The sequence below is a fragment of the Eptesicus fuscus genome, chromosome 4 (assembly GCF_027574615.1).
Source record: "Eptesicus fuscus isolate TK198812 chromosome 4, DD_ASM_mEF_20220401, whole genome shotgun sequence".
In the NCBI taxonomy this organism is placed as follows: domain Eukaryota; kingdom Metazoa; phylum Chordata; class Mammalia; order Chiroptera; family Vespertilionidae; genus Eptesicus; species Eptesicus fuscus.
In genome coordinates, this window is record NC_072476.1 from 22,425,709 (window position 1) to 22,453,501 (window position 27,793).

General features: G+C 42.0%; 1 protein-coding gene across 4 annotated transcripts; it reads left to right on the top strand.

The window, feature by feature from the left end:
* The first annotated feature begins 1,511 nt into the window (after nucleotides 1-1,511).
* BFAR (bifunctional apoptosis regulator) lies at nucleotides 1,512-27,079 on the top strand. Of its 4 annotated transcripts, XM_054714749.1 has the most exons (9): nucleotides 1,512-1,707; nucleotides 4,382-4,518; nucleotides 10,306-10,639; nucleotides 13,025-13,229; nucleotides 13,921-14,090; nucleotides 16,529-16,673; nucleotides 21,753-21,926; nucleotides 23,832-24,034; nucleotides 25,568-27,079. In XM_054714749.1, the coding sequence occupies exons 3-9, from the start codon at nucleotides 10,380-10,382 to the stop codon at nucleotides 25,758-25,760; spliced, it is 1,350 nt and encodes a 449-aa protein (XP_054570724.1). In that variant the 5' UTR covers nucleotides 1,512-1,707; nucleotides 4,382-4,518; nucleotides 10,306-10,379; the 3' UTR covers nucleotides 25,761-27,079. The 4 variants fall into 4 exon arrangements, with proteins under 4 accessions (XP_054570724.1, XP_008139789.2, XP_054570725.1 ...); XM_008141567.3 differs by lacking the exon at nucleotides 4,382-4,518; XM_054714750.1 differs by lacking the exons at nucleotides 1,512-1,707; nucleotides 4,382-4,518 and adding an exon at nucleotides 9,054-9,173.
* Nucleotides 27,080-27,793: the final 714 nt, after the last annotated feature.

Genomic DNA, 27,793 nt, shown 5'->3' on the forward strand with positions numbered 1-27,793 from the left:
AAGGTAAAATGGCAACCCATGCATGGAACAGGAGAAAATATTTGCAAATCATATATCTGATAAAGGGTTAATATCCATAACATAAAGAATTCCTGCAACTCAGCAACTCAAAAACAAACAATCCTATTAAAAAAATGTACAAAGGAATGGAATTAACATTTATCCAAAGAAGATATACAAATGGCCAACAAGCACATGAAAAGATGATCAATGTCACTAATGCAAATCAAAATCACAATGAGTTACCATTTCATATCCATTTTTCGAGAAATTAGAACTTCCTGTACTGCTGGAGGGAATGTAAAATAGTGCAGCCACTATGGTGGCTCTTTAAAAAAATTAAAAATAGAATTATATGATGCAGCAATTCCACTTCTGGGTATACACCAACAGAATTGAAAGCAGAGGTTTTTGAACTTCACCAAAAATATCCTATGTAAAGTACACTGTGGACTTGTAATATTATTTTAATTTCTGGGTAAATCTATATGCTAATTCATTTATTAGCAGCATTTTTCACCAAAGCCAAAAGGTGGAAACATCCCAAGTGTCCATCAACAGATGAATAAGCAAAGTGTGGTATGTACATACAGTGGAATATTATTCATTCTTAAAAAAGAAGGAAATTCTGCCCTGGCTGGGTTGTTCAGTTGGTTGGTGTGTCGTCCTGTACACCAAAAGGTTGCAGTTCAATTCATTTATGCTAAGGGAATTAAGCCAGTCATAATAAAATACTGTACAATTCCAATTATGTGCCGTATCTAGAGTAGTCAGAGTCATAGAGACAGAAAGTAGACAGAGGCTGGGGGAAGGGGACCGTGAGGAGGTGTTAAATGGATATGGAATTTCAGTTTGGGAAGACGAAAAAAATCCTGAAAATGAATGGTGATGATGGTTGCATAACACAGTGGATATAATTAATGCCACTGAACTGTACACTTAAAAATAGGGGAAAAAAATGGTAATTTTTATATGACGTGTATCTTTACCACACACACACACATGCTGACACCTATTACCAGATTATCCTCCAGAAAATGAGTTCACACACTTGGGGCACTGGCACAGGTCATTACCAATCTTTTTTATTCTTTGCCACTTTCATAGGTATAAGTCATCCAAATGACCAATTTAACAATCTCCAGACCATCAATTTAAAACGGATTAACTCAGCATGAATTCTCAACGTCTCAAGAGGCTTGAGGGGAAAAAATGGTAAAGTCATTTTAATTCCGATTCTTAATACTGTAAATGGAACTTTAGCCATGGTCCTCTGATTTTCTGCATAAAAACGTGAATGCGAAAAAAACCCTATGTGAAGTACACTGCGGACTTGTAATATTATTTTAATTTCTGCGTAAGTCTATTTGTTCCAGACTCAAAAACAGCAGCCAGGAACACACAGACAGGAACCCCAACCTCGGGGTGTTACGCACTGCCCTTCGGGGTCCCTGAAAAGGAAGGGGCGGGGCCGACGTTGGTACGCATGCGTCGAGCTCCTCGGCGGGGAGTGGCCGCTCTAGGCAGCGGGGAGGTCGCGGGGTGGGGGAGCTGGGAAACAAGTGCGACCTTTCCTCTATGGCCCGAGCCCCGGGCACCTTCCCCGGCTGTCTTAGGTTACTTCCGGAAGTGAAGCTGCCACCTCCTCTACTTCCGCGGGGTCCAGGCTGGGGCAGCGGCCGGGTGGGCCCCGGCTTGAGCGCAGTGGTAAGCAGCCGCGCGGCGGGTGATAGCGAGAGGGAGACCCAGGCTCGATTTCGGGGCGGGGTGTAGAGAACGGGCCTGGGGTTCGAGGTCCGAGGAGGCGCGCGGGGCTTTCCTTTATCCAGGCCCGAGTTCTGAGCAACCTCGGTCCTGGCCTTGAGGCGCAGACCCCTTCCCTTCTTGGCCAACTTCCCCCATCCCTTCCCGAGAGCCCTACGTCGGCACGGCGGGTCAGCGGGCCTCGCTGGTGTCCCCTCGAGGGTCAGCATCAGCTTGTCGCTCCGGCATCACCCCAGGCCGAGGAGGGGGGTCGCTTCCACACACGATGAAGGGGGACGACCGGTGCCCCCGAGGAGCACCTGCCGCAGCCTGCGACAATGCGATCAGAATTTATTAGGCTCCTCATGAATGCCAGGCTGGGCTTCAGTTCTAATTGGCGAGGCACTACCTGCCACCAAACGGAACGATTGTTCCCGTTTTAAAACAGGATAACGGGCGCGCAGAAAGGCGAAAGTGAAACCGCACAGTCACACTGGGGATAGGCTAGAACCAGCTCTGTGGTTCCGTACCTACGGGCAGAAATCTGAACTTGTGCAAAAGGGAATTTTATTTTTTTAAAGAATAGGCAAATGAGATTCAGGCTGTGGGTCTAACGGAATCTTTGGCAGGGCCTGTCAGTGCCCCAGGCGGCTGCCCTCCTACTTTGGTGGGGAGGAGTGAGTCAATAGCTGTTGGGTCCTCCCCGCCCAAGCCCATTCGTTAGTCCATTGGGGGTTGCCTTTATGTCACACTCTGAAAGGCCAATAGGAAGGAGGGTCACGCCCCCTTCCATTCCTCAAGGCACACCCCGGAGTCCTTTCCGAGCGCACGTGCGTAGGGAATTGTTTGGTTTGTTTTTGTTATGGCTGTTTTGTTTCCTGTCTATCTTCATAAACTTGATAAAATATTGTTTCTCCAGTTCTTTTTTCTTTCCTCTTTTTTTTTAAATGCTCTAGTACTTGGTGCTGGCACTACTTATACAGCTGGCACTCAGTAAATACAACTATTAATAATTTTAATAACTGTCGGCCATTCAGTAGTATCTATGGTTAGAAGTTATCACTTAAGCCTCTTTCAGAGTATATATTATTATCCTGAACTTAGTAAATGGGAAGTTAGAGGCTCAGGGAGAATAAATGAATGAGGCCTGCTTTGGAACCCAGGTCTCTCTCATTTTGGAGACTATACTGATTGAACTATACCAGCTTCTCCAGGGAAATTACAGTATTTGAGATGAGGAAACATATTAATGCACAGAGGCAGAAAGGATTAATGGGGGGGGGGGCAGGTAGTCGTTAAAGACGTTCAAATAGAAAGTTAATTTGGGTCTTATCAGCTAGACACTTTTGACACGGATGGTGTGGAGCTGTGTTACAGATGGAGGGAACAGCGTGATATGGCAAAATGAGCAAGGAGCAGGAATTAATATGTAGGACTAGAGTATGAATAGGTGCATAGTAGGGGATAATCACAATAATAATAATAACAGTTAACACTTAAATTGCACTATGTGCCACGCACTATTCTCAGTGCTGTGCACATGTTAATTCCTTTAATCAACAACCCTATCTTGAAGATACTATGAACATCCCCATTTTACAGATGAGGAAACAGAACAAAGGTTAAGCGATTTGCCTGAGGTCAAACAACTAATAATGGGTAGAACTGGCTTGAGCAAAGAAAGGGCTTGATCAGAATTGTGTTTCAGGAGGATGGTTTGGGCAGTGGTGAGTGGAGGGCCTGGAGAGAAGAGCTCATGAGATTAGTAGTGTTACTGAAACTTTATTCTGTTCATACCTTACCCATATGTTGTCTGAAACATATATTTAGGGCATATAAATGTTTTTTGTACAGACTTACCTCAGAAATATTGTGAGTTCGGTTTTGGTTCCAGGCCACCTCAATAAAGCAAGTATCACAATAAAGCAAGTTGTAATCTTTTTGCTGGTAAAGGGACCTGCCTTTAATTTAAAAAATGCAACATCTGTGAATTGCAATAAATAGAAGCACAATAAAAGGAGATGTTCCTGTATGGAACAGCTGTGTAGTTACCCAACTTCTGTGTGCATAAGAATCTCTCCTGAGGGACTTGTTTAACGTGTACATTCCTGAGACTCTCTCCCAGATATCCTTTGGTGATATCCTCTTTTCCAGATATCACCAAACTTCCCAGGTGATTCTGATGGAGGATCTAGGAAATTACTGTGATAGGGAGTCAATTTTTGTTGATTTGATTTTCATTTACAAATTTCTGGAGCCCAGCTTTGTGCCTGCAACTCAGGTGTGATGATAGAATTCTATCAGTTGGTTTCTGACCTCAGGATTTGGTCGAAGAGGCAAAGACTACTCAAACAGTTGTGCAAAAAGTATAAGAGCAAGCTAAACCTGAAAAGGACACGTCAGTTTTTAATATGTGCATCATAACAGAATCGCTTATAAATAACAGCTAAGGTATGGTTTACTGGTACTTACCAGTAGTTTTTGATAATTTTCTGAATTATTGTATATCTACAGCATTTAATACAGGATAGGTCATTGAATATATGCCATGTAACAGAAACGAAGGAGGACAGTCTCTAGTGAGAGCCAGGACACTCTTTTCAATGTGCTCTTTCCTCTTGCTCAACACCACTCACAGGCAGTAAATCACGGGCGCAAAAGTTCAGGCAGCAAGTCAACATCCAGTGAGCTACTAGCTACCTTTGTCCTAGTGATTTCTGACCTCATCCAGAAAGAAGATCTGTTTGGAGCCAGAAAAACACAAGGTTCTGTACGGTAAGAGCCTGGAAATGCTTCTCTTGTAAAGGCTTCTCTTAATGAAAGCCAGTTTTTGCCACCTGCCAGAAGTGCACGTAAGTCTCTTTTATTGTCATTGCTGACTCTTGCCCTGCTTACATTTGGGCACTTTTTTTTTTTTTTCATAGTCACTAGAAATGCATGGTCACTCTTTGAACATTTAGTAATGTCTGTAGTATTTGGGTATTGTTTATAATGGTGTCCCAGAGGTGGACTTGGGTGCCAGAAATGGGGTGCTCCCACCACCCTCACCCCTATTTCTTTTTCCTTTTTTAAAAGATTTTTAATTGATTTTTAGAGAGAGAGGAAGGGAGAAGGAGAGAGAAACATCGTGACAGTGAAATACAATTTGCTGCCCCTGCATGCCCCCCTACTGGGAATTAAACCAGCAACTTTTCAGTGCTCAGGACAACACCCAACCAACTGAGCCACCCTGGCCAGGACCTCACCCCTATTTCTATTGTGAATGTTTGCTTATTTATCTCCTGGGACAGCATACTCACTTTAGGAGTCCCATGTGAGAGTTCATGTTTCAAAATGCAGTGTTGTTAGATTCTAGTTTGTTTTCACTGGTTTGGACTTCTCAGCTTTGCAATAGCAGCTCTCTGATGTGGCCTTGATAATAAAGGAGCAGCGCAGTCCTTTGAACTAATAACTGTTACTGATTACATTATTGGGATAATGTAGTGTTATAAGGACAGATTTTTAAGTGTATCCATGTAAACGGGGCACTGGAGGTGGGAATGGGATGACTCTCTTGCCTCAATCCTAACCATAGGCCCCCAGTTTCCCTGGGGCCTTTGAGACAAGGGAAAAGACCAGAAGGCTATAGGGATGTTCTAACACATGTTTACTTGTGAAGGAGCTCAGAAAGAGCCAGGAACCTCACAGCTCCAACCTGCTGGTGAGCGTGCTGAGAACAGCTATAAGCATCCTCATGAACACTGGGCCTTCTCAAAGAGGCATTTAATCACCACCAGTGTAGGAAGGTGTGTTTACCCAAGTCAGAACCCACAGCTGGGAACTTTAGTGTCTGAGCCCGATTTTATCACTGAAGAGGCACTTTCATCCTTTAAAATTACTGCTTTTTTTTTTTTTTTCATGGAAATAACCCTAATACATACAGGTAGAAATAGCAGAAAAGATCAACTGAATTTGGTTAAGATGTATATTCTTTCTGTTAGCTTTCACTTTTTGAATTTAGGGTAAAATGAAACTAGCCAAATTCCTAAGTTGTATTCAAAGTCCATGCAGTTTTTAGTTTGTTGAAGACAATTATAAAACAGTGGCCACCTCAATTTTTCAAAATATGAGTTATAAAATACTCTCTGATGTCAGTGGGTGATTTGTTTTCTCTCATGAAAAACAAACTTTCAGATCTGTTAAGCTAGGAACTACTGGGGCATTCTAGTTTTAAAAGGCTAATTTGTGAGAAATTAACTTCATATACAGTCATTTCTCTGCAAATGACTGAAATCCATACACTTGGCCTCCCTCTTTTTTTTAATCCTCACCTGAGTATACTTTTCCATTGATTTTTAGAGAGTAGAAAGGAGGGGGAGAGACAGAAATATTGATGTAAGAGAAACACATCAATTGGTTGCCTCCCACACACACCCCGACTAGGGCCAGGGATCGAGCCTACAACCAAGGCATGTGCCCTTAACCAGAATCGAACCTGGGATCCTTCAATCCATGGGCCAGTGCTCTGTCCCCTGCGCCAAACTGGCCAGGGCATTTGGCCTCATTCTTAACTCCCAACTTCTGTTTGTGTCTCCAGTTGCTCACTAGACACCTGTACATCACCTCAAACTCAACTTTTCTAAAATTCAACTAACCTTTCCAAGATGGCCCCATCTTTTTACAGTGACCCATTTCTATCAGATGTACTGTTCTTCCCCAGTTCTGAAACCTAGCCACCATCTTGGATTTTTCTTTCTCTCTAGCCACCAAAGCCCACAAATTAGTATTATTATTATTATTAGAAATACTATTATTCTTTTTTTATTGATTTGAGAGAGAGAGAGAGAAACATCGATTTGTTCCACTTATTTGTGCATTCATCAGTTGCCTCTTGAATGTGTTCTTACCGGAGATCAAACTCGCAACTTTGGTGTTTGGGACAACACTCTCTAACCAACGGAGCTACCCAACCAGAGGCCATAAATTATTTTCTTAACATCTTTTGGATAAATTGATCCCTTCCTTTTACTATCTTTGCCATTTTCATTTTTGTCACCTTAGTTCCAGCAGTGATAACAGTTCATTTGTAACTTGTTCCAACCTAATCCTTCTTGATAAGATTTATTATCCTAAAGCACAGCTGTGCTCATCTTATTGCCTCTGGAACCTTTATGTGCTCCCATTGGCTCACCTGACTTTAACCAGGCACATAACACCCTGTATCTGACCTGTAGCTCCTATATCACTCACTGCTCCCCCTGAAAACACTGAACGCAGCGCCCAAGTCAGGCCCATCTTTTCTGACCCCTTGCCCAGCCCTCAATGGAAGCCTGGTATCTTTCCTTTGACACTGAGTCCAGCTGTGAATATGAATATACCTAAAGGGCCTTCCCAGTGTCCAAGCTCATAGGAAAAGTTCAGTAAATAGCAGTGTTTCAGTTATTTCCTGGGATGATACTGTCCACATGGTAGTTGTTTAATAACTATTAACCAAGTAAAGAAACTACTCAAAAAGATTTCTTTTTCCAGAAACCTATATATAAGATCTCTTACTTCTTTAGCAATTTGAAGAGACTGTACAAGGTAAAGCACTTAGAAAATTTTTCGAAGTTCCTAAACAGCTCTGGCCAGTGTTGCTTAGTGGTTAGACCATCAGCCTGTGCATCAAAGGGTCTCAGGTTCAATTCCCCGTCAAAGGCACATATCTCGGTTGCAGGTTCGCTCTCCGCTACCCCCAACCCCAACCTTCCTTGTCCTCACATTGATGATTTTTCTCTCTCCCCATCACACCCTTCTTTCTGCTCTCTCTAAAATAAAAAATCAATAGAAAAAATATCCTCGGGTGAGGATTAATAGCAACAACAGAAAGTGTTCCTGAACATACAAGTAATGAGCAAATGTGATTATCAGAAATAATTTAGAATTTGTCATTAAGAACATTTATTTAGATTCTTTTCTTCCAAATATAACAGTTTTTAATAGGCCTGTACAAAGATTGTTTCCCTCTTTGCTACCATCGATTGTAAATAACTGTATTATTTTATTTATTTAAATTAACACTACGCTTAAAATTTAGTTCTGTTTATTCTGAGTTGAAAATCTACCATTAGTGTTTGGCCAAAAGAAATACAATACAGTATACTTTTTATAAATAAATAAATAAATAAATAAATATTGTTTTGTTTTATCAATATATTTTTATTGATTTCAGAGAGTAAGGAAGAGGGAGAGAAAGATAGAAACATCCATGATGAGAGAGAATAATGGATCAGCTGCCTCATGCAAGTCCCCCACTGGGGATCAAGCCCATAACCTGGTCATGTGCCCTTGACCGGAATTGAACCTGGGTCCTTTCAGTGCGCAGGCCGATGCTCTATCCACTGAGCAAAACTGGCTAGGGCTATATATATGTGTTTTACAATTATTATAATGTCAGACATTTTCATTAAGATCAGCTTCATAAGTACAAAAAAAAACCCAAACAAACAATCATGACTCTCTCCACCCAACACACCCACTACTAATGCTACTCTTTGTTTATAGATTTGCTAGTTTATCGTGTTATGTTCTGTGTAAAAATGTTCACCTTATAAGGGGTGATAAAATTCTCGTATCACAACATTTGAAAATTAGGTAAATTGCTATATGCCCAGCTCTGTACTAGGCACTTTACTTGCATTCTCTCATTTCATCCTTAAAACCTCCCAATGGAGAGTTGAAACAAATATAATATTGAATGTCAACTATAATTGAAAAATACCTTTTTTTAAAAAGATAGATTCAGTGATACAGAGTGGCCCATATTCTCAGGTTAATATGGACTCTTCTCTTTAACTGGTCATAAAAATTCTTAGAATCTTAAAAACAAACAAAAAAAAAACCTCCTGATGGAGTAAATCTATTACCACCCCCGTTTATACATGAGAAAGCTGAGACTCAAAGAGGTCCAGATCCATAACTGGTAAAGGGCAGAGGTGGTATAAGAACCAAGGCAGCCCAATCCTGGGACCTGTGTTCTTTTTTTCTTTTCTTTTTTTTCAATATGTTTTTATTGATTTCAGGGAGAGGGAGAAACAGATAGAAACATCAATGAGAGAGAAACATCATCGGCTGCCTCCTTCATGTCCCCTACTGGGTACCAAGCCTGCAACCTGGAATTGAATTGGCAACCTCCTGGGGCATGGGTCAACGCTCAATCACTGAGCAACACTGGCCAGACTTGGGACTTGTGTTCTTACCTGCTACTGTGCCTGCAAAGTGTGAACTGAGCTCTGTGTGATCAGTGTGACTGATTTACATTTTTTCTTTCACAATAGCGACATTAGCAAACTCACCCACTAGTGCCTATACTGTGATAATACCGGGAACACAATGAGTAATCATTTTTTAGCCCCTGTTTACAACCACACATCATCCTATCCACTTGACTGTCACGGTCTCTAGTCCTCACAGTAAGTCTTGAATGTTTTGTACTGTTACCATCATTTCATAGATGAGAAAAAAGGCTCAGGGAGCTCAAGAAATTTTATGCACAGTCACAGCTAGTGTGTTGGAGAGTTGAGATTCTAACTCCATGGTATTCTTCATCATACTGCCTCTTAGTAAAAAAGTCTTCTGAGACCCAGCTGAGAATAAGAAGAGAATGGGTTCTTTGCCATTTGCATATTAGTGATATTAGCATATTTCTCTGGGACCAAATTGGCCAGATCCAGAGGGCATGATATGCATGTTTGGGTTGATTTGGGGAAAAGGGTAATATTGAGCCATGGTGGGGTTGATCGGCACAGAACAGCTCAAAAACAAGGCTTCACTCACTTCCTAGAACTGCTCCTGTGGGAGCCTCTGAAATCGAATGTTTATAAAATAAATAATTACCTAAAGGAAAAGCAGATTTATTTGGACAAAATGTGTTGTTTACATGAAATACATGTGTGTGTGTTTTTGTTAACCCGCACTCAAGGATATTTTTCCATTGATTTTTAAGGAGAGCAGAAGAGAGAGGGAAAGACAGAGAGAAACATCAATGTGAGAGAAACACATCAATTGATTGCCTCCTGCATGAGCCCTGACCAGGGCCCGAGCCGGGGAGGAGCTTGCAACCAAAGTACATGCCTTTGACCGGAATTGAACCCAGGAACTTTGTTCTGCAGGCCGATGCTCTATCCACTGAGCCAAACTGGCTAGTCTTAAATACATCTATTATTGCCAACTCCAGACATTTTACCAGGCCAAGAAGCTGGTTTATTTAAATCATACCCACTGAAAAGATTTTAATTGAGAATACTGAGGCTAGAGAAATTAAATTTTCAGAAGAAATTTATGAAAGAGTAGGATCTAGAATTCTCCACACTGCCTCCCAAGTCTATTGAACTTGCCACTACACTATTTTGTTTTACCTAATTTTCAAAAGTAAGACAGATAGGCCAGGAAGAAATTCAATAATGTTTATCTGGTTTTTGGAGTGTGAATTTTTAGCAATCAAATTAGTCACATTTAAAAATTAGCTTTAATTGAATAGCAATAATCTCAAATACCTACTAAACTAATTGTCCTATTTCTGTTGCTGTCTCTCTCTTTTTCTAGATTTAATGATGCTTTACAGCAGTTTTCTGAGTCTGAAATTTTCTATGCCTGTGATTCCCACAATTTGCTAAGAGATGGAGTCGCAGCAACATGACCTGAACACGATGACCCTTGAGAAAGATGATCCCCTCGAGAGCACCAGCCCTCTGATTTCTGTTAGTGAATTTTCTTGCCACTGCTGTTACGACATCCTGATTAACCCCACCACCTTGAACTGTGGGCACAGCTTCTGCCGGCACTGCCTAGCTTTATGGTGGACCTCTTCAAAGAAAACCGAGTGTCCAGAATGCAGAGAAAAATGGGAAGGTTTCCCCAAAGTCAATATTCTCCTCAGGTATGCTCAGTTCATGTTGGTAGCACATACAGCTTATTCGATATGGTTTCTCTTAATGGGGCAGCCATGTCTGAAAAACACAGAGACACAGAGCTGACCTCCACTGTGGTCATTCTGGATTTGCTGGAATGTAAATCAGGGAGCTCAAGGACCTGAAAATCCAGACTCCCTTCCTCATAGGTGACTGTGATTTGTTTACATTACAGTCAAGAATTTCTTGTTATCAGACCATTGCTTGTAATCCTTTGCCATATAATACTTTTTTTTAAAGTAATGTCTCTTTTGTTTTTGTTTTGTTTTTTTGTTTTTTAAATATATTTTATTGATTTTTTTTACAGAGAGGAAGGGAGAGGGATAGAGAGCTAGAAACATCGATGAGAGAGAAACACCGATCAGCCGCCTCCTGCACATCCCCCACTGGGGATGTGCCAGCAACCAAGGTACATGCCCTTGACCGGAATCGAACCTGGGACCCCTCAGTCCTCAGGCCAACGCTCTATCCACTGAGCCAAACTGGTTCTGGCATAATACATTTTTAAAATATTTTTTTATTGATTTCAGAGAGGAAAGGAGAAGGGGAGAGAGAGAGAAACATCAGTAATGAGAGAGAATCATTGATTGACTGCCTCCTGCACCCCTCTCCCCCCCAAACTGGGGATCAAGCCCACAACCTGGGCATGTACCCTGACGGTAAATCAAACTGTGACCTGGTTCATAGGTCGTCACTCAACCACTGAGCCACACCAGCCAGGCCATATAATACCTTTTATTGATGTGTATTAAGTGAAAACACCCTAGGTCTAATGAGGAAAAGGATATATATATATATATATATGCCTAAGCGACAAGCCAACTGGCCAGTAGCTATGATGCGCACTGACCACCAGGGGGCACTCAATACAGGAGCTACTGATCAACTTTGCAGAATGCCTTCTCGTGCACTCCGGGACCCCTTAGGGGATGTCAGACTGCCCGTTTTGGTCCAATCCCTGCAGGCCAGGCTGAGGGACCCCACCAGTGCACGAATCTGTGCACCAGGCCTCTAGTAACTGTATAATTCTTAATAACTGGTTTGATGCTGACTTTCATAGTCTTTGACTAACCTCTGTGCCAGCTATCACATTAATTGAAGTAGGTTCTATTGCATATACAGCATCACACAATAAATGGCAATACACCTTTCAGTTATCAGGTTATTCCATTCATAATGTTTGTAATGTTTAAAGTTCTTTGGGGATGTTGCTTATTATGAGGTCTTTGAAACTAAATTCCTTGTCTCTTCTTCTGTTGTTGTCTTGGTATTAATAGAGTACCAAAAAGTTCCATGAAACATTAATTCAACATTCTCTTTTTCACAGGAGGTGTATTTACAAACACTTTCGTCTTGATGGTTCATCTTTTCTCTTACTACTCAACTTCACTTTTTTCTTTTTTTACAAATTAATTTATTTTGAGAAAGAGAGAGAGAAACACTGATTTGTTGTTCCATTTCTTTATGCTTTAATTGGTTGATTGTATGTGCCCTGACCAGGGATCAAACCTGCAAGCAACCTTGGTGTATTGGGACGATGAGCTAACCAGCCAGGGCACAAATTAATTTTTAATAACCTAAGACAGTGGTCGGCAAACTGCGGCTCGCAAGCCACATGCGGCTCTTAGGCCCCTTTAATGTGGCTCTTCCACAAAATACCACATGCGGGCGCACACGTACAGTGCGATTGAAACTTCGTGGCCCATGCGCCAAAGTCGGTTTTCGGCTCTCAAAAGAAATTTCAATCGTTGTACTGTTGATATTTGGCTCTGTTGACTAATGAGTTTGCCGACCACTGACCTAAGAAGTACATACATACATTCATTTGTTTGCATTACTTTTAAAATATTAGAGCATTACTGATAAAGCTAAAAATTCTTTGACCCCCTCCTCATCTTATAATCCTTCCTTCCTTTGTCCCACAGTAGCTTCATTTATGACTTATTTGTGATTTCTTTCAGACTTTTAAACAGATATATATATATATATATATATATATATATATATATACATACCAATAAGAAATGCAAACACTTTCTCATATCAGTGGTATTCTATCTGTATAGTTCTAAAGTTTACTGTTTTCATTCAATAATATGTATGTCTTAAATTTATCCATCTTGGTAAACTGATATCCAGTAAATTCATTTTTAAAACTATGTAGTGTTCCATTGTATGAATATACTGTGTTTTATTTAGCTGTTTTCTTAATATGTCCCACTTTTTTGCTGTTTCAAAAGTACTAGAGTACTTGCATATTATTAAATGTTGACAGTTTTGTTTTGGCTTTTAAATATTGTAAGTATATTTAGTAAAACAACTCTGTTGTGATTTTTTTTTTCTGTTCTCCATAGGGATGCCATTGAAAAATTATTTCCTGATGCCATTAGAATGCGATTTGAAGACATTCAGCAGAATAATGACATAGTCCAGAGTCTTGCAGCCTTTCAGAAATATGGGAATGATCAGATTTCTTCAGCTCCCAACACAGGCCGAGTGAATCAGCAGAGAGGAGGGGGATTCTTTTCAGGAGTGCTCACAGCTTTAACTGGTGTGGCAGTAAGTTTATAACTTTTTCACTGTCCCCACCCTCCCAATGTTTCTACTGAAGCCAGTTCTGTTTAAATAACCTAAATGATTGATGACATAGCTGTTTGTGGTAATTCAGCGCATACATTGAAATCTGCTGGGTTGTATGATTCTTTGAGGATGTTGCTTATCAAGTAGACAACATAATAGTCAGAGCCCAGTAAATAGTAACTTTCTCTATTTCATCTTTCTCCCATTTTAGAGATGAGGAAATAGGTGACAGAATTGGAATATGAGACCATGTCTGCCTTGATAGAGTCCTGAGCACAGCCTTTTACTAACTCCCAATGTAAAGACTATTTCCTTAATTTAAGTTCCATGCTACAGAAATCTAAACGTTATAAATTTTTCAATAGAAAAAGCATATGAGTTAGTCATGTTGGCCAGGATGATGGGGTCATGGGTTCAGTGTTCCCAGGTACCCTGTGAAGAGTCCCATTCCTGTCTCTGTTCCCTTACGACCCAACAGTCAGCAGAGAATTGAGCCTGCCAAGAGTTGTGCTCCCCCGCTTTCTGGCACTGGCGTTGCCCTGCTTCTGTGTACAGACTTGGCATAATTCCCCTCAAGCTCAGCCTCTTCCCTTCCCTGCCCCACATTCACATATTTAGAAACTGGCACCTCTAACTTTTCTGTCCTAAAAACCCTGTCACTTTTCCCCAGGTGGTCCTGCTCGTGTATCACTGGAGCAGCAGGGAATCTGAGCATGACCTCCTGGTCCACAAGGCTGTGGCCAAATGGACAGCGGAAGAAGTTGTCCTCTGGCTGGAGCAGCTGGGCCCTTGGGCCTCTCTCTACAGAGACAGGTTTTTAGCCGAAAGAGTAAATGGAAGGTGAGGAGCAAAATCTTTGACACATCACTGCCATTTTTTAAAACAGCTTTATTGAGACATATTTACATACCAGAAAATTCACCATTTGAAGTGTACAGTCCGTGGTTTTTAATGTATTCACAGATACGATAATGTTCTAGTTTTAGAACATTTTCATCACCCCAAAAAAGAAAGCTCTTCCCCTTTAGCTGTCAATCCTTGTTTCCCCCATCACTCTGCCCTATGTACCACCATTCTACTGTCTGTCTCTGTGGATTTGCCTATTCAGAGTATTTCATATAAATGGAATTATACAATATGTGGCCTTTTATGTCTGGCTTTTTCACTTATCATGTATTAAGAGTTCATCCAAGTTGTAGCATTCATTTTTATGGCTGAATAATATTCCATTATGTGGCTATACCACATTTTATTTATCCATTCTTTAGTTGATGGACATTTGGGTTGATTCCAGTTTGGGCCTATTATGAACAATTCTGCTGTGATCATTTGTGTACAAGTTTTTGTGTGGGCATATATTTCAGAACTCTTGGAGTGGAATTGCTGGGTCATAAGTGTGTGTTTAACTCTTTGAGGAACTGTCTAACTGTTTTAAACTGAAAATACGGTGTACTAAATAGATCTGTGTCTATATTTACATATTTGTGTACATGTACATATAGACATATGTATGTTTATATGCTAGAGCAGTGGTCACCAACCGGTGGTCCTCGGACCACTGGTGGTCCATGAGGTCCAAAAGGTTGGCGACCGCTGTGCTAGTGTCTCTTTAATTGATCTCTACCAAAATATGTTTGGATTATTTTCTTTTTCCTTTTATAGACAGTTTCACACAACATTATAGCAAGTACCTGTAGGAACTCATTAGTATGAGGAACTCACAAGTTGCTTGAGGAGGCCTGCTTTTGCCCATCAACAAACCCCTGCCCTTCCAGAGCACTGGCCATCTTTACTGGGATCCCTCCCTTCCTTAGAGGGACTGTGTAGGGATGTTACTTAGAACACCATACAGTGCTGAGAGTAGCTGCTTGTTTCAGACTTGGAGGCCACTCACTGCCAGGCTGCCTGACTGTCCCACTTCCCACCCCAGTCACTTTCCTCCCTGAACTGAACTTGCAATATTTGACTCTCTTGTGGAACCAGAATGCTCCCACTGTAATTGCCTGGGGTTTTTTTGTGTAAAAGTGTGCCTCCTCCCCAGCCCAGAATTGTGGTTTTTAAAAAATTCTAGTTAATACAATATATCTTTGCATAACTGAACTGTCTTTCTTCCAGAGGACAGATTCCTAAAACTGGAATTGCTGGATCAAAGGGAGTAAACCTTTGCTACTTAGATATTACCAAATTACCCACAGAAGGACATCAGTGCACAGTCCTCCAACAGTGGTTGTGGTGGCTCACCTGCCAATGCGCAAGGGAGTTTCTAACAATGAATCACTGTGCAGGTGGATTTGTGTTTTCTGATGAAAGGGAATAGATAAGACATCTACAATTATTTTTATTAAATTAATACCCCAAAACAACTACTACTAATGTCATAATGTTTTATTGGCTTTCTTCCCAACTTTTTTTCTACGCACACACAATTTTTTAAAAATATATTTTTATTGATTTTTTACAGAGAGGAAGGGAGAGGGATAGAGAGTTAGAAACATCGATGAGAGAGAGACATCGATCAGCTGCCTCCTGCACACCCCCCACCTGGGATGTGCCTGAAACCAAGGTACATGTCCTTGACCGGAATCAAACCTGGGATCCTTCACTCCGCAGGCCGATGCTATCCAATGAGCCAAACCAGATAGAGCTGCACACACAATTTTAAAAAACAGAGTAAGCCCTGGCCAGTGTGGCTTAGTTAGTTGGAGCATCCGTCGTCCCATACACCAAAAGGTGGCAGATTCAATTCCAGGTCTAGGCACATACCCAGGTTGTGGATTTGATCCCCAGTTGGGGCACCTACAAGAGGCAACCAATTGATGTTTCTCTCTCACATCGACGTCTCTCTCTCCCTCCTCCCCAAATAAATAAATAAATAAAGTTGTCCCATTTCTGATGTTTAAAAAAAAAAGGAAAAATAAAAAACAGAGTAATATGTGAGAGGTTAGAGTACATAACTGAAAGATCAAAGGTTAGAAGCAAAGCAGACCTGGGTGTGACTTTATTTCTCTGAGCCAGTTTTCTCATCCACAAAATGAGCATAAGGCCACTTACCCTACAGAATTGTTAAATGGATCAATGATGATTTATGAAAGTATTTTCACATAGTTATTGGCAAATAGTAGGCAGTCAATTGTTTGCTGTTATTAATAGTATTTCACATATTAGATGTCTTACCTTACCTCAAGGCTAAAGTATTTGTGTTGATAAGATGGAATTCTGTGGAAAGTTTGCTTCTAGTACACAATCTCAAAACAATCCTATCACTTTCTCCACCACAGATTGCTTTTAACTTTAACAGAGGAAGAATTTTCAAGGGCACCATACACCATAGAAAACAACAGCCACAGAAGAGCCATCCTCATGGAATTGGAGCGTGTCAAAGCACTAGGCGTGAAGCCCCCTCAAAATCTCTGGGAATATAAGGTGAATTCTGTTTGTTTGTTTTTAATTGAAAAAAGTATAGAGAACAACATAAATCATCTGCATGCCCAACTGCTTAAGAAAACATCACAGATATAATTGAAACCCTGCCTCCCACCCTCAGTATATAGTAGGTCCCACACTCCTACAGCCGGATTGCAAGCACTACAAGCATTGTTCTATAGGTTTTTAACCTTAACCTAAGAGGCATGAACTGAGCCTGTCCTTCTGCAAGTGGTGTTTAAGGGGTAATAATGAAAAAAATGTTGAGAAACAATACTTTATATACTTTATTTATTTTTCACAGAGAGGAAGGGAGAGGGATAGAGAGCTAGAAACATCGATGAGAGAGAAACATCGACCAGTTGCCTCCTGCACACCCCCTTCCGGGGCTGTGCCCGCAACCCATGTACATGCCCTTGACTGGAATCGAACCTGGGACCCTTCAGTCCGCAGACCGACGCTCTATCCACTGAGCCAAACCGGTTTCGGCGAGAAACAATACTTTAGAATGAAGTACTCCCATATATGTCTATGTCTCACCTAAGTTAGGACACAAAGTTATTTTTAGAAGTTAGACTTTTCTAAAAACTATTAGTATGGGAAATTTCAAACATATACAAAAGCAGGATAAAAAATTGCCATTTGTCCATACCAGGGCCATGTTTATTTCAATAATACCCCCACCCTAAAGATTATTTTGAAAATCTGAGAGGATTTACCCTTTAAGGAGCCCTTAAAAGACTTGACTTGGGGAGTTGAATACCCAATACAGTATACAGATAATGTAGTATAGAATTGTACACCTGAAACCTATATAATTTTATTAATATTGTCACTCTAATAAATTCAATTAGAAAAGGGGGAAAAAAGAATAAAACCAGATGAAGCCTGAAAAAAATAAAAATAATTAAAATACCACCATTGTAGCCCCCAAAATAAATCTCTATATATTATCACTAGTCAGTATTCAAATATCCCACATCTTTTTTTTCCCCCCCAGTAGATTTGTTCCCAACAGGGTACAAACAAAGTCCACTTTTGGTTGTTATGTCTCCTAAGTCTCTTAGTCTATAGGTCCTCCCCCTTGTTTTTGTTACCCTGTATTTACTTGTTGAAGAAACCAGATAATTTGTCCTGTAGTTTTCCCACATCTTGAATTTTGCTAATTGTCTCTCTATGTTGTCACCCAACAGGTCCCTTTGTCCCTTACATATCCTGTACTCTAGTAGTTTGATCTAGAGGCTTGCTTTGGTTTAAGTTTCTTATTTTGGCAAGACTACCTCATAGGTAAATGGTGCTTTCTCCCATCAAGAGGCTTATCCTAGCTAATAAAGAGGGGATATGCTAATTGACCCTCATGCTGTCACAAAGATGGCAGCACCCACAACCAATAAGGAGGAAATATGCTAATTGACTGCCCTGCCCTCAAAGATGGTTGCGCCCACAACCACAAGATGGTGGCACCCAGTCCCCTCAGCCCCACTGGGGTGTCAGGTGGGCCTTGTCACTCTGCACACCTGCTTCTGGAGTCCCCCAGTCCTCTCAGCCCCCCAGCCGCACTGGGCTGGCCTGAGGCGCAAGCAAGCCTCGGATGGCAGCTGCCTAGCCGCCCAGGGCTGCCTGAGGCTCAGGTAACCAGGGCCAGCTGAGGCTTGCGCTTCCAGCAGTCGTAGCAGCAGAGGTGTGATGGGGCGTCACCTTCCCCTGATTGTTGGGTCACCTCCCACCCCTGAGAGGGGGGGCAGGCCAGGCTGAGGGACCCCCCCTTCCAGTGCATGAATTTTCATGCACTGGGCCTCTAGTCTATATATATATATAAAGCCTAATATGCAAATCGACCAGACAGCGGAATGATCAGTCGCTATGACATGCACTGACCACCAAGGGGCAGGCGCTTAATGCAGAAGCTGCTCCCAGCCCACAGGCCCTGATTGTCCAATTGCTGAACAACCTCTTGGTCCCTTCCCGCAGCCGACAGGCTCCGATCTCCCCATGGGGAACAGGGAACCGGGGTGGGTGGCGGCAGACCTGGGCGGCACCAGGCCAAGGTGGGTGAAAGTGAGCGGGGCCCTGATCAGCCCGCCAGTCGCCCCACACACAGAGGGTGACTGGTGGTGGGGGGCGGGGCTGGCTGTCAGCAGCCAGAGAAGATCCACCCTGATCGCAGGCCAGGCCTAGGGGACCCTACCCGTGCAGGCCTCTAGTAATGTTTATAATGTTCAATTGTCTCTTTTTCTGTGGTTACAGTCACTGTGACCATTGATTGTTTAGATTCATTAGTTCATTAAGGGTTGCAAAATGGCGATACTGTAATTCTCTCATTTCTTCTTTTTTTTAAATCCTCACTAAGAATATCATTTTACTGATTGGTGTTTTGTTGTTGTTGTTGTTTGTTTTTTGAGAGAGAGAGAGAGAGAGATTGGGATTGGTTGCGGTTGCCATGCGCCCCGACTGGGACTGAAACGGCAACCTACATATGTGCCTTAACCAGGAATCAAACTGAAACCTTTTGTTGTATGGGACGAAGCGCCAACCAACTGAGCCACCTGGCCAGAGCTCCTTTTTCTTCATTTGTTAGCTGAAATACAACTGAAAAAAAGCGGGGGGGAGGGGGGGGGAATTTCCCTCAACAACCATTTTGATTACCCTAAAAACAGTTTATATGAGAAAGTCAGATTAAGTGTTTGATTCTTTCCCTTTATTTAGCAGTTTCAGAAGAATGATTTGACTCCCTGTTAATCTCTAAGGTGACCGATTTCTTTCTTTAGGATCATTAACTGAAGATTTTAACATTCTCGATGTGTTTTAATACATTTCAGTGATTATTCTAATTGATGCTCATATCGTTCCATCTTTTTTGAGGAGGAGGTTCCTCAAATTATTTTCTGAGTTCATTTTTTAAATTTAACTTTTGAATTGAAGAATAATGTGCATGCTAGTGAATTCTTTTAACATGACTTCATTAGTCTTTGATACTTTTCCTTTCTCACTGACAAGATGTTCAAGTTATTCTTGTACCTTTCCGTACCCAAATCTGGAGTCAGCCATTTCACAAGTTGTTCCTTTTCTTTTTTAAAAAATATATTTTATTGATTTTTTTTTTACAGAGAGGAAGGGAGAAGGGATAGAGAGAAACATCGATCAGCTGCCTCCTGCCCACCCTCTACTGGGGATGTGCCCGCAACCAAGGTACATGTCCTTAACTGGAATCAAACCTGGGACCCTTCAGTCCGAAGGCCGACGCTCTATTCACTGAGCCAAATCAGTTAGGGCAAGTTGTTCCTTTAAAGTAATCTTTTACTATTGAAAACTTTAGGTATAAACAAAAATAGAGGGACGAGTGTATTCATATGCAGCTTCAACATGTATTGACTCATGGGCATTCTTATTTCATCTGTCCCCCTTCACACCCTCCCAACACCCCCAATCCTGAGATTTTATTAAAGCACTAGAGGCCCAGTGCATGAATTCATGTACCGGTGGAGTCCCTCGGCCTAGCCAAGCGATCAGGATCTGGAGGGGGGCGGGACGTCACCCGGCAGGGGGGAGGGGTTGTGGGAAGTTGGCTGGCCGGGGGGAGGGGCTGAAGGAGGTTGGCTGTGGGAGCACACTGACTACCAGGAGGCAGCTCCTGCATTGAGCATCTGCCCCCTGGTTGTCAGTGCTCGTAATAGTGACTGATCAACCAATGGTTAATATGTTTATTTGCTCTCCTTACATTTTCTTTGGTAACATGTCCATTCATATCTTTTGCCCATTTCATTTGATTCTTAGTAGCATAAACTAAGTTGAATTATTTTAGTTACCTTTATAATCAGGAAAAATATGAGTACACGTCATTATAACAAAGTTTACAAAAGTAAAGAAAATGAAAATAAATTGCCATAATCCTACCTGAGATTCAGACACGGTTAACACTGCATTTTGCTCTGTTTTCTTCTAGACAATTTTCTGTGCATAGTTTAAACAATCCTTTGTGTGTATTCATTCCACAAATGTTTATTGACAGCTGGTGTGACCCAGGTGCTCCCCTAGGAAAAGGATCTCGCCCTGAATAGCGCCTTGCTTTCATGGTGCAGATACCATTGAGATCAGATTGCTACACATCTTTGAATCTTTTTTTCACCTAACATTGTTCATGAGCATTTTCCAAAACTTTTCATAGTCATTTTTCAACGATTAAATATCTATACTGGTCACAGATTTTATTTTTTCTCTTGTCATACACAATGCAATGCTAAGCATTTTGTACATAAGACCTTCTTCACTTCAGAATATATTTGTTAAGTAGTGCCCACTAATAAATTGGTTAAATTAAAACATTTTTTAAGAGTGATACATTTTGGCCCTTGCTGGTTTGGCTCAGTAGATAGAGGGACAGTCTGTAGACTGACGGGTCCTGGGTTCAATTCCGGTCAAGGGCACATACCCAGGTTGCGGGCTTGATCCCCAGTAGGGGGCATGCAAGAGGCAGCTGATCAATGATTCTGTCTCGTCATTGATGTTTCTATCTCTCTCTCCATCTCCCTTCCCCTCTGAAATCAATAAAATATATTTTTAAAAAGAGTGATTAAGCCGAAACTGGTTTGGCTCAGTGGATAGAGCGTCAGCCTTCGGACTCAAGGGTCCCAGGTTCGATTCCGGTCAAGGGCATGTACCTTGGTTTCAGGCACATCCCCAGTAGGGGGTGTGCAGGAGGCAGCTAGCTGATCAATGTTTCTCTCTCATCGATGTTTCTAACTCTCTATCCCTCTCTCTTCCTCTCTGTAAAAAATCAATAAAATATATAAGAAGAATAAATAAAAAGAGTGATTAATTTTGCAGAATTGCTTTCTAAAAAGGTTGTGTTCTACTAGTAGTGCCTCAGAATATGCTTCTTATCCCCGCTCCCTTCCCTACCTGTGGAGAGAGGTTGGATCTTTATATAACTTAGCCTCTTCTCTCCATTCATTCATTCGTTGTTTATGCAAACAACGCCAAAAATGGCTGATGGCAAAGGACATGAGGTTACAGACAGAGCCTAGGTAGGAGCTGGCTGCCATGGTTGTAACATGACCTTGTGCTCACTATCTTCTGCAGGCTGTGAACCCAGGCAGGTCCCTGTTCCTGCTGTATGCCCTCAGGAGCTCCCCCAGACTTGGTCTGCTGTACCTCTACCTGTTTGACTACACAGACACCTTCCTACCCTTCATCCACACCATCTGTCCTCTGCAAGAAGACAGCTCCGGGGAGGACATCCTCACCAAACTTCTGGTAGGTCTGTACCATTTCTCAGTGTGCTGCAGAACTGGAGACATGGCTGCAGCCTGTCATAAAGAGTAAACAATTCCTGGCTTTCATTTGGATTTTGCAAGGAGATCCCCTACAAAAGAAAATAAAGAAGGAATGTTTGCCCTGGCTGGTTTGGCTAAGTGGTGGGAGCATCGGCCCACGAGGACCAAAGGGTCGTGGGCTCAATTCCCAGTCAAGGGCACCTACGTTGCAGGCTTGATCCAGGGTCAGGGTGCGTGCAGGAACGACCACTAGATGTGTCTCTCTCAGATCGATGTTTTCTTTCTCTCTCTTCTCCACCTCCCTCCCCTCCACTCTCTCTAAAAAATTAATGGAAAAATACCTTTGGGTGAGGATTTTTTAAAAAAGGAACTTTTCCACCCCAAGAAGCCTATTTTGTTTCCCACATTGCATAGCAAGAGGGGCTACCCAATGGACTTGAAATGTTTAGGAGGGAAAACCAGCATTTCTTTTATTATAAAAGATAGGATAGTCCCGATTGCCCGAAGGTTAGATTTATGAGTCTGCTAACTTGGTAATCTGTCTTTCAATAGGATCCCCAAAGGATGAATGATTACTTGTCTTACCACAAGACAGGGATAGTATTTGTCCTATTGGCCTCATCACAGTAAGCCAGCGTCCAGCTCACTGATGGGAGTCCTTTTGTAACCTGAAATGGTTGCCCATCATGGCTCTTGTTTCTTCAGTTTGACCCATGGATCCTTCAGAATTATTGGTGGATCCCATTGACTAGGTGATTTCTTGTGTTTTGAGGGTATATTGTCCTTTGCATTGCTGCTCTTGGGGCAATCCCTCTGATCTGTTTACATCAAAAAGTCACATGGGCCCTAACCGGTTTGGCTCAGTGAATAGAGCATCGGCCTGTGGTCTAAGGTTCGATTCTGGTCAAGGGCATGTACCTTGGTTTCGGGCACATTCCCAGTAGGGGGTGTGCAGGAGGCAGCTGATTGATGTTTCTCTCTCATCGATGTTTCTGTCTCTTTCCCTCTCCCTTCCTCTCTGTAAAAAAAATCAATAAAATATATATATTTTTTAAAAGTCACATGGATATAGGAATTGTCATTTATGATCCACACTCATAAATGTTGAAATAGAATTCCTAAACCTCCTATTGTCCTTTTTAAAACATTTTAGGCAAGTATCCTACCAGACTTCAGCCTTGGATATAGTTTAAAGCCTGCTGATGAGCCCCTTTGCACAATGTTTCTTTAATTACCCACTTTCTAGCTGTTACCTGCATTGCTGGACTGGGATGTTAGAAACTTACCCGACCTTTCCATTTTAACAAGCCCCAGCAACCCCTGCCTGTGCATCAGGCTAACTTGTTTCTTGTAACACTCATTGCACAAAGTCTTGCTGACCTTCCATTAACTTATGGATGCCTCTGAATTGTTTAAATACTTTTGTTAATTATCTGCTAATATCTGTAATCAGATATTATTTTCCCAAAAATTATTTTTCCAAGGTTTGTGTTTAATTTTTCCATGACCTGTTAACTTTCTACCACAGCTAAGATGTTGAATTTAGGAAACTGAGCTACACATGTAGTAATGATGAAATTATAAAACTGGTTAATTTCAATTCATATCAATCCCATTTTTTATAACTCATGATTAGATTTTATTTCTGAACTTCTAGAATTATGTAACAGGCATCTCAGTTCAACCTCTTTGGTAATATTTAGCCAATGTAAGATTAATTATTACAAGGTGAGTTGATGGAAATTTCATTTTAGATTGTTTAGGGGTGTGTGTGTGTGTGTGTGTTAATGTAAAACTCACTGGAATAACCACAATATTATATTTTGTATAAAAGTTGATCTTCATAATTTTTTTATCCATTTTTATTTGTGTGTTATTTTTAAAGGATCTTAGAGAGCCCACATGGAAACAGTGGAGAGAATTCCTTGTCAAATACTCCTTCCTTCCGTACCAGCTGATTGCTGAATTTGCTTGGGACTGGCTAGAAGTCCATTATTGGACGTCTCGGTTTCTCATCGTCAATGCCATGTTACTCTCGGTTCTGGAATTATTCTCCTTTTGGAGGATCTGGTCAAGAAGTGAACTGAAGTAAGTGTGTTTTCATATTGGATATAGTTGGAGCAACGGGGACTGGAAAAGATGTCTAAAGTATTACTTAAACACAAAGACTCCTCGTGTTCTGGTTTTTAAGCACCTACTTAAGCAGCAAATAGGAAAAGTTACCTTGTGGTAGCAGGGTGGAGAGGTTTTCATGGTGCTCATTGTTAAAGTGTTTCTCCATATATCTTATCACACGTACCCTACCATATAATTCCTGGGAATGGAGGGTGTACATGAAAGATTTTAATAATTAGGGGATCAACAAGTGGGAAAATGAAGGTGCTTTATAAAAAGAACAGCATTATGGTAAAGCATAAAGAGATCTGGTGAGAAATCCTATGGGCATGAGTTCTAATCCTGCCCTGCTGCTAACTGGAACAGTAATAGGGTGTCTGGATTAATGCCTAAAATGAGAATCGGATTAGACAGTCACTGACTTAGGACTCTTGATTGCAAGTGACAGAAACCAATCTGAATTGGCTTTCCTAAAAAGGGAAATGCCCAGTTAAGGCTTCCCACAAAGCTGGATGCAGAGACCTAAATGCTACCATCCAGACTGGCTCTGTCTCCCTCTTGCAACTCTGCTCTTTCCTGTTGGTCAGCCTTAGGCAGCTCTCTTTAAGTGTGGGCCTCGGGTCACTCCACGCGTAGATTGGAGCAGCTTAGCACCTTGTGGCAGGAGAGCACTTCTTTCCCTATAGTACTTGTGAGTCTCAGGGCTCACATGCCTTTACTCTGATTGGCCCAGCCTGGGTCACATGCTCACCTGAACCCATCGCTTGGGACAGGGTGTGTGGGGCTCTCCTTGTCCAGGCTCAAGGCATGTACTCATCCCTCACCAGGGGCTGTCTTCAGCCCCACCCAGACCACATGGAAAAGAGTACAGGAGGAAGGCACCCCCAAAGGAAAACTTAGAAGGTGTTGTTAGAAGAAAGGGAATGGCTGCTTGGCAGGCAGAAGTAACATTACCACAGTATCCTTGAAATCTGAAATGTCCTATATAACTCTCAAGGTCTTGGCTTCATCAATCAGGAGCAGCCTTATGAATAGTTCTGAGAACCTGACAAGAATCTCCCTCATTTATTTCAATTCAGTGAACTCCTTTCTTCATGTACAGTTAATTGAGCCCCTTCTCTGCTCCTGGCTTTCTTCTGGGCACTGCAGATCTTTTGGTAACGAAGACAATCTTGACTCTGAAGGTCTACAGCCTCGCAGAGAAAATCTGTATATTAAATATATACAAATGAGACACAGCGATGAAGCAAGTGGAGTTGGGGCTGAAATGGGATGCCTCACCTGGTGTAGATAGTGCCCGGAGAAGCACCGTCTAGGCTGCGTCCTGGGAGTTGAAGATGGATGGGTCAGGCAAAGCTGTGTCTCAGGCAATGGGGACAGAAGACAAGGTCTCTGCAGCCAGGCCACCTGACTGCGTTGGGAGACAGCCAAAGTCTGAGCACTTTGGTGTTGTCTTTAGAATTGCCAGCACTATTCCACCTCTCAAATGCTTCTCTTCTTTTTCAGGACTGTGCCTCAGAGGATGTGGAGCCATTTTTGGAAAGTATCAACACAGGGGCTTTTTGTGGCCATGTTCTGGCCCCTCATTCCTCAGTTTGTTTGCAACTGTTTATTTTACTGGGCCCTGTACTTTAACCCAATTATTAACATTGATCTTGTGGTCAAGGAAGTCCGACGGTTGGAAACCCAAGTTTTTTGAGTGGCACTGCCCACGCTCTGAGGGACTCCTGCAGCCTCCCTGACATCTGAGCTTTGATGCTTAAGTGAAGAGGGGTTGGGAGCGCTCAACTTCCTATTTTCTTTCCCTAGTAAACAAGGTGCTGCTTTCTCTGTCAAAGCCTCCAACCAGGTCCTCTCTCCCTCTGCCTGTCACTGTGGCAGCCGGGACTGACATCCCAGAGCTGGGCCGACACAGCAGCAGCACCTCCCATCTAGCCTCCTTGCTCACAGGAACTTGGGAGGCCCCGTCCACTACAGCTTGCAAGGAACCAGGGTCCTCAGAGGATGTGGTGTGGGTGACATCAGAAGGCTGCCACAGCAGCAGTCCTGACTTCAGTGACTGACAAAGGCTCCCAGGGCAAGTTGGAGTTCTGAGACTCGGCCCAAGATCCGGCTTATTGGAGCCAGGCCCGTCCTCTAAGTCAAGTTTAGGAAAATGGAAGAAGACTTTGTCATAGGCATAGACAGTTGCACACAAAAAAATACAGAGGAAAACCCAAAATCCAGTAGACAATTGTTTTATTGAAGAGTTGCTAAGAAGTTGAAGAGTTAAGTATCTAAAAGATTCAGTTTGAGACTAGAATGATGGTTACACTCATCCTGTTTCTAACTTCTAATCATTGAAAGTTTGGCTCTCTTTCTCTGAATTGGGGGATTGAGTGGGATGTCAGGGTATTAACAGAGGGTAATTGGTATCAGGCTGTGCTGCCTCAGTGCTACTTAAAATGGTCTTGGCCCTGGCCAGGTGGCTCGGTTGGAGTGTCATCCTGTGCACCAGAAGGTTGCAGATTCGAGTCCCAGTCTGGGCATGTACAAGAGGCAACCAATCAATGTTTTCCTCACGATGATGTTTCTCTCCCTTCTCTAGAATCAATTTTTAAAAATTAAAAACAAACAAACATATCCTCAGGTGAGGATTTAAAAAATTGTTTTGTTTTGAGGTTTGCTTTGTTTTGAATAATCTAAAATCCAGGATAGTCCTTTTGTTTAATGAAGCATTTTATACATTGACCTCACACTGTATAATCTTTATCATCTTGTTCTGATGTATAAAACAGCAAGTATAATTACACCAAATGTTGTAATTGTAAATATGAATGAGATGAACTATGCCTCTTATTTCATTCTAATGTGATCCATGATAGGCCTCGATATAAATGGCATCCAAAGGGTTTCTTTGTGACTCCATGAACCATTCATTAATCCTTTGTATCTTTGAAGATTTCACTCAAACTTTGCATCTGAAAGTTTAAAGAAATTACTTGAAATAAAAATAAAATATTTTTTATAAAGACAAAACTTCTGTAGAAAAAAATTGTTTAGAAAACATGATGAAAATCTGAATTGCTCAATACAACCTACTAGTCATGCTGAAGTCTCCCTGCCTGATGGGAACATTGAGCCAAGGAGTCACCCTAAGGCAGTGATGGGCAACCTTTTGAGCTTGGTGTGTCAAACTTCGCCAAAACACTGAGCATAACTCGGGTAGTGTGTCACTTTGAGGAAAAAAACATTATTTCACAAATGTTTCATCCTCAGGAGCAGCAAATGTTTCATCCTCGGCATGCGGCCGCCTCAGCCGCCGCGTGTCATCAGAAATAGCTACGCGTGTCAGTGCTGACACGCATGTCATAGGTTCGCCATCACTGCTAAGGTATCTTAAGTGAAAGGAGGGAAAATGTTTTCTTCCTCCTGTGTTTGCTCACCAGGCCCAGGACTGCCTGACTTTACCTGCTGAACACCCATGACTTGCCAGAGACGTTGACGGCACTGCAAGTTTGGGGACACTGCAGTATTTGCACATCCCTGGTCTCCTGCCTTGAGGGTTACTATTCTTTCCAGATAAAGAGATGGAGACTGGGTGGCACTAGTGGAGCAGGACGCAGGCTGGACTACAGGTTGCCAGACTCCTAGAACAGTGCCCTCCACCCACTCCCCATATTCTGCTTCCAAGAGGGTGCTATCCACATGTGCTCAGGGGAGAGCAAAGGAGACCTGGCCTAGAGCAAATGG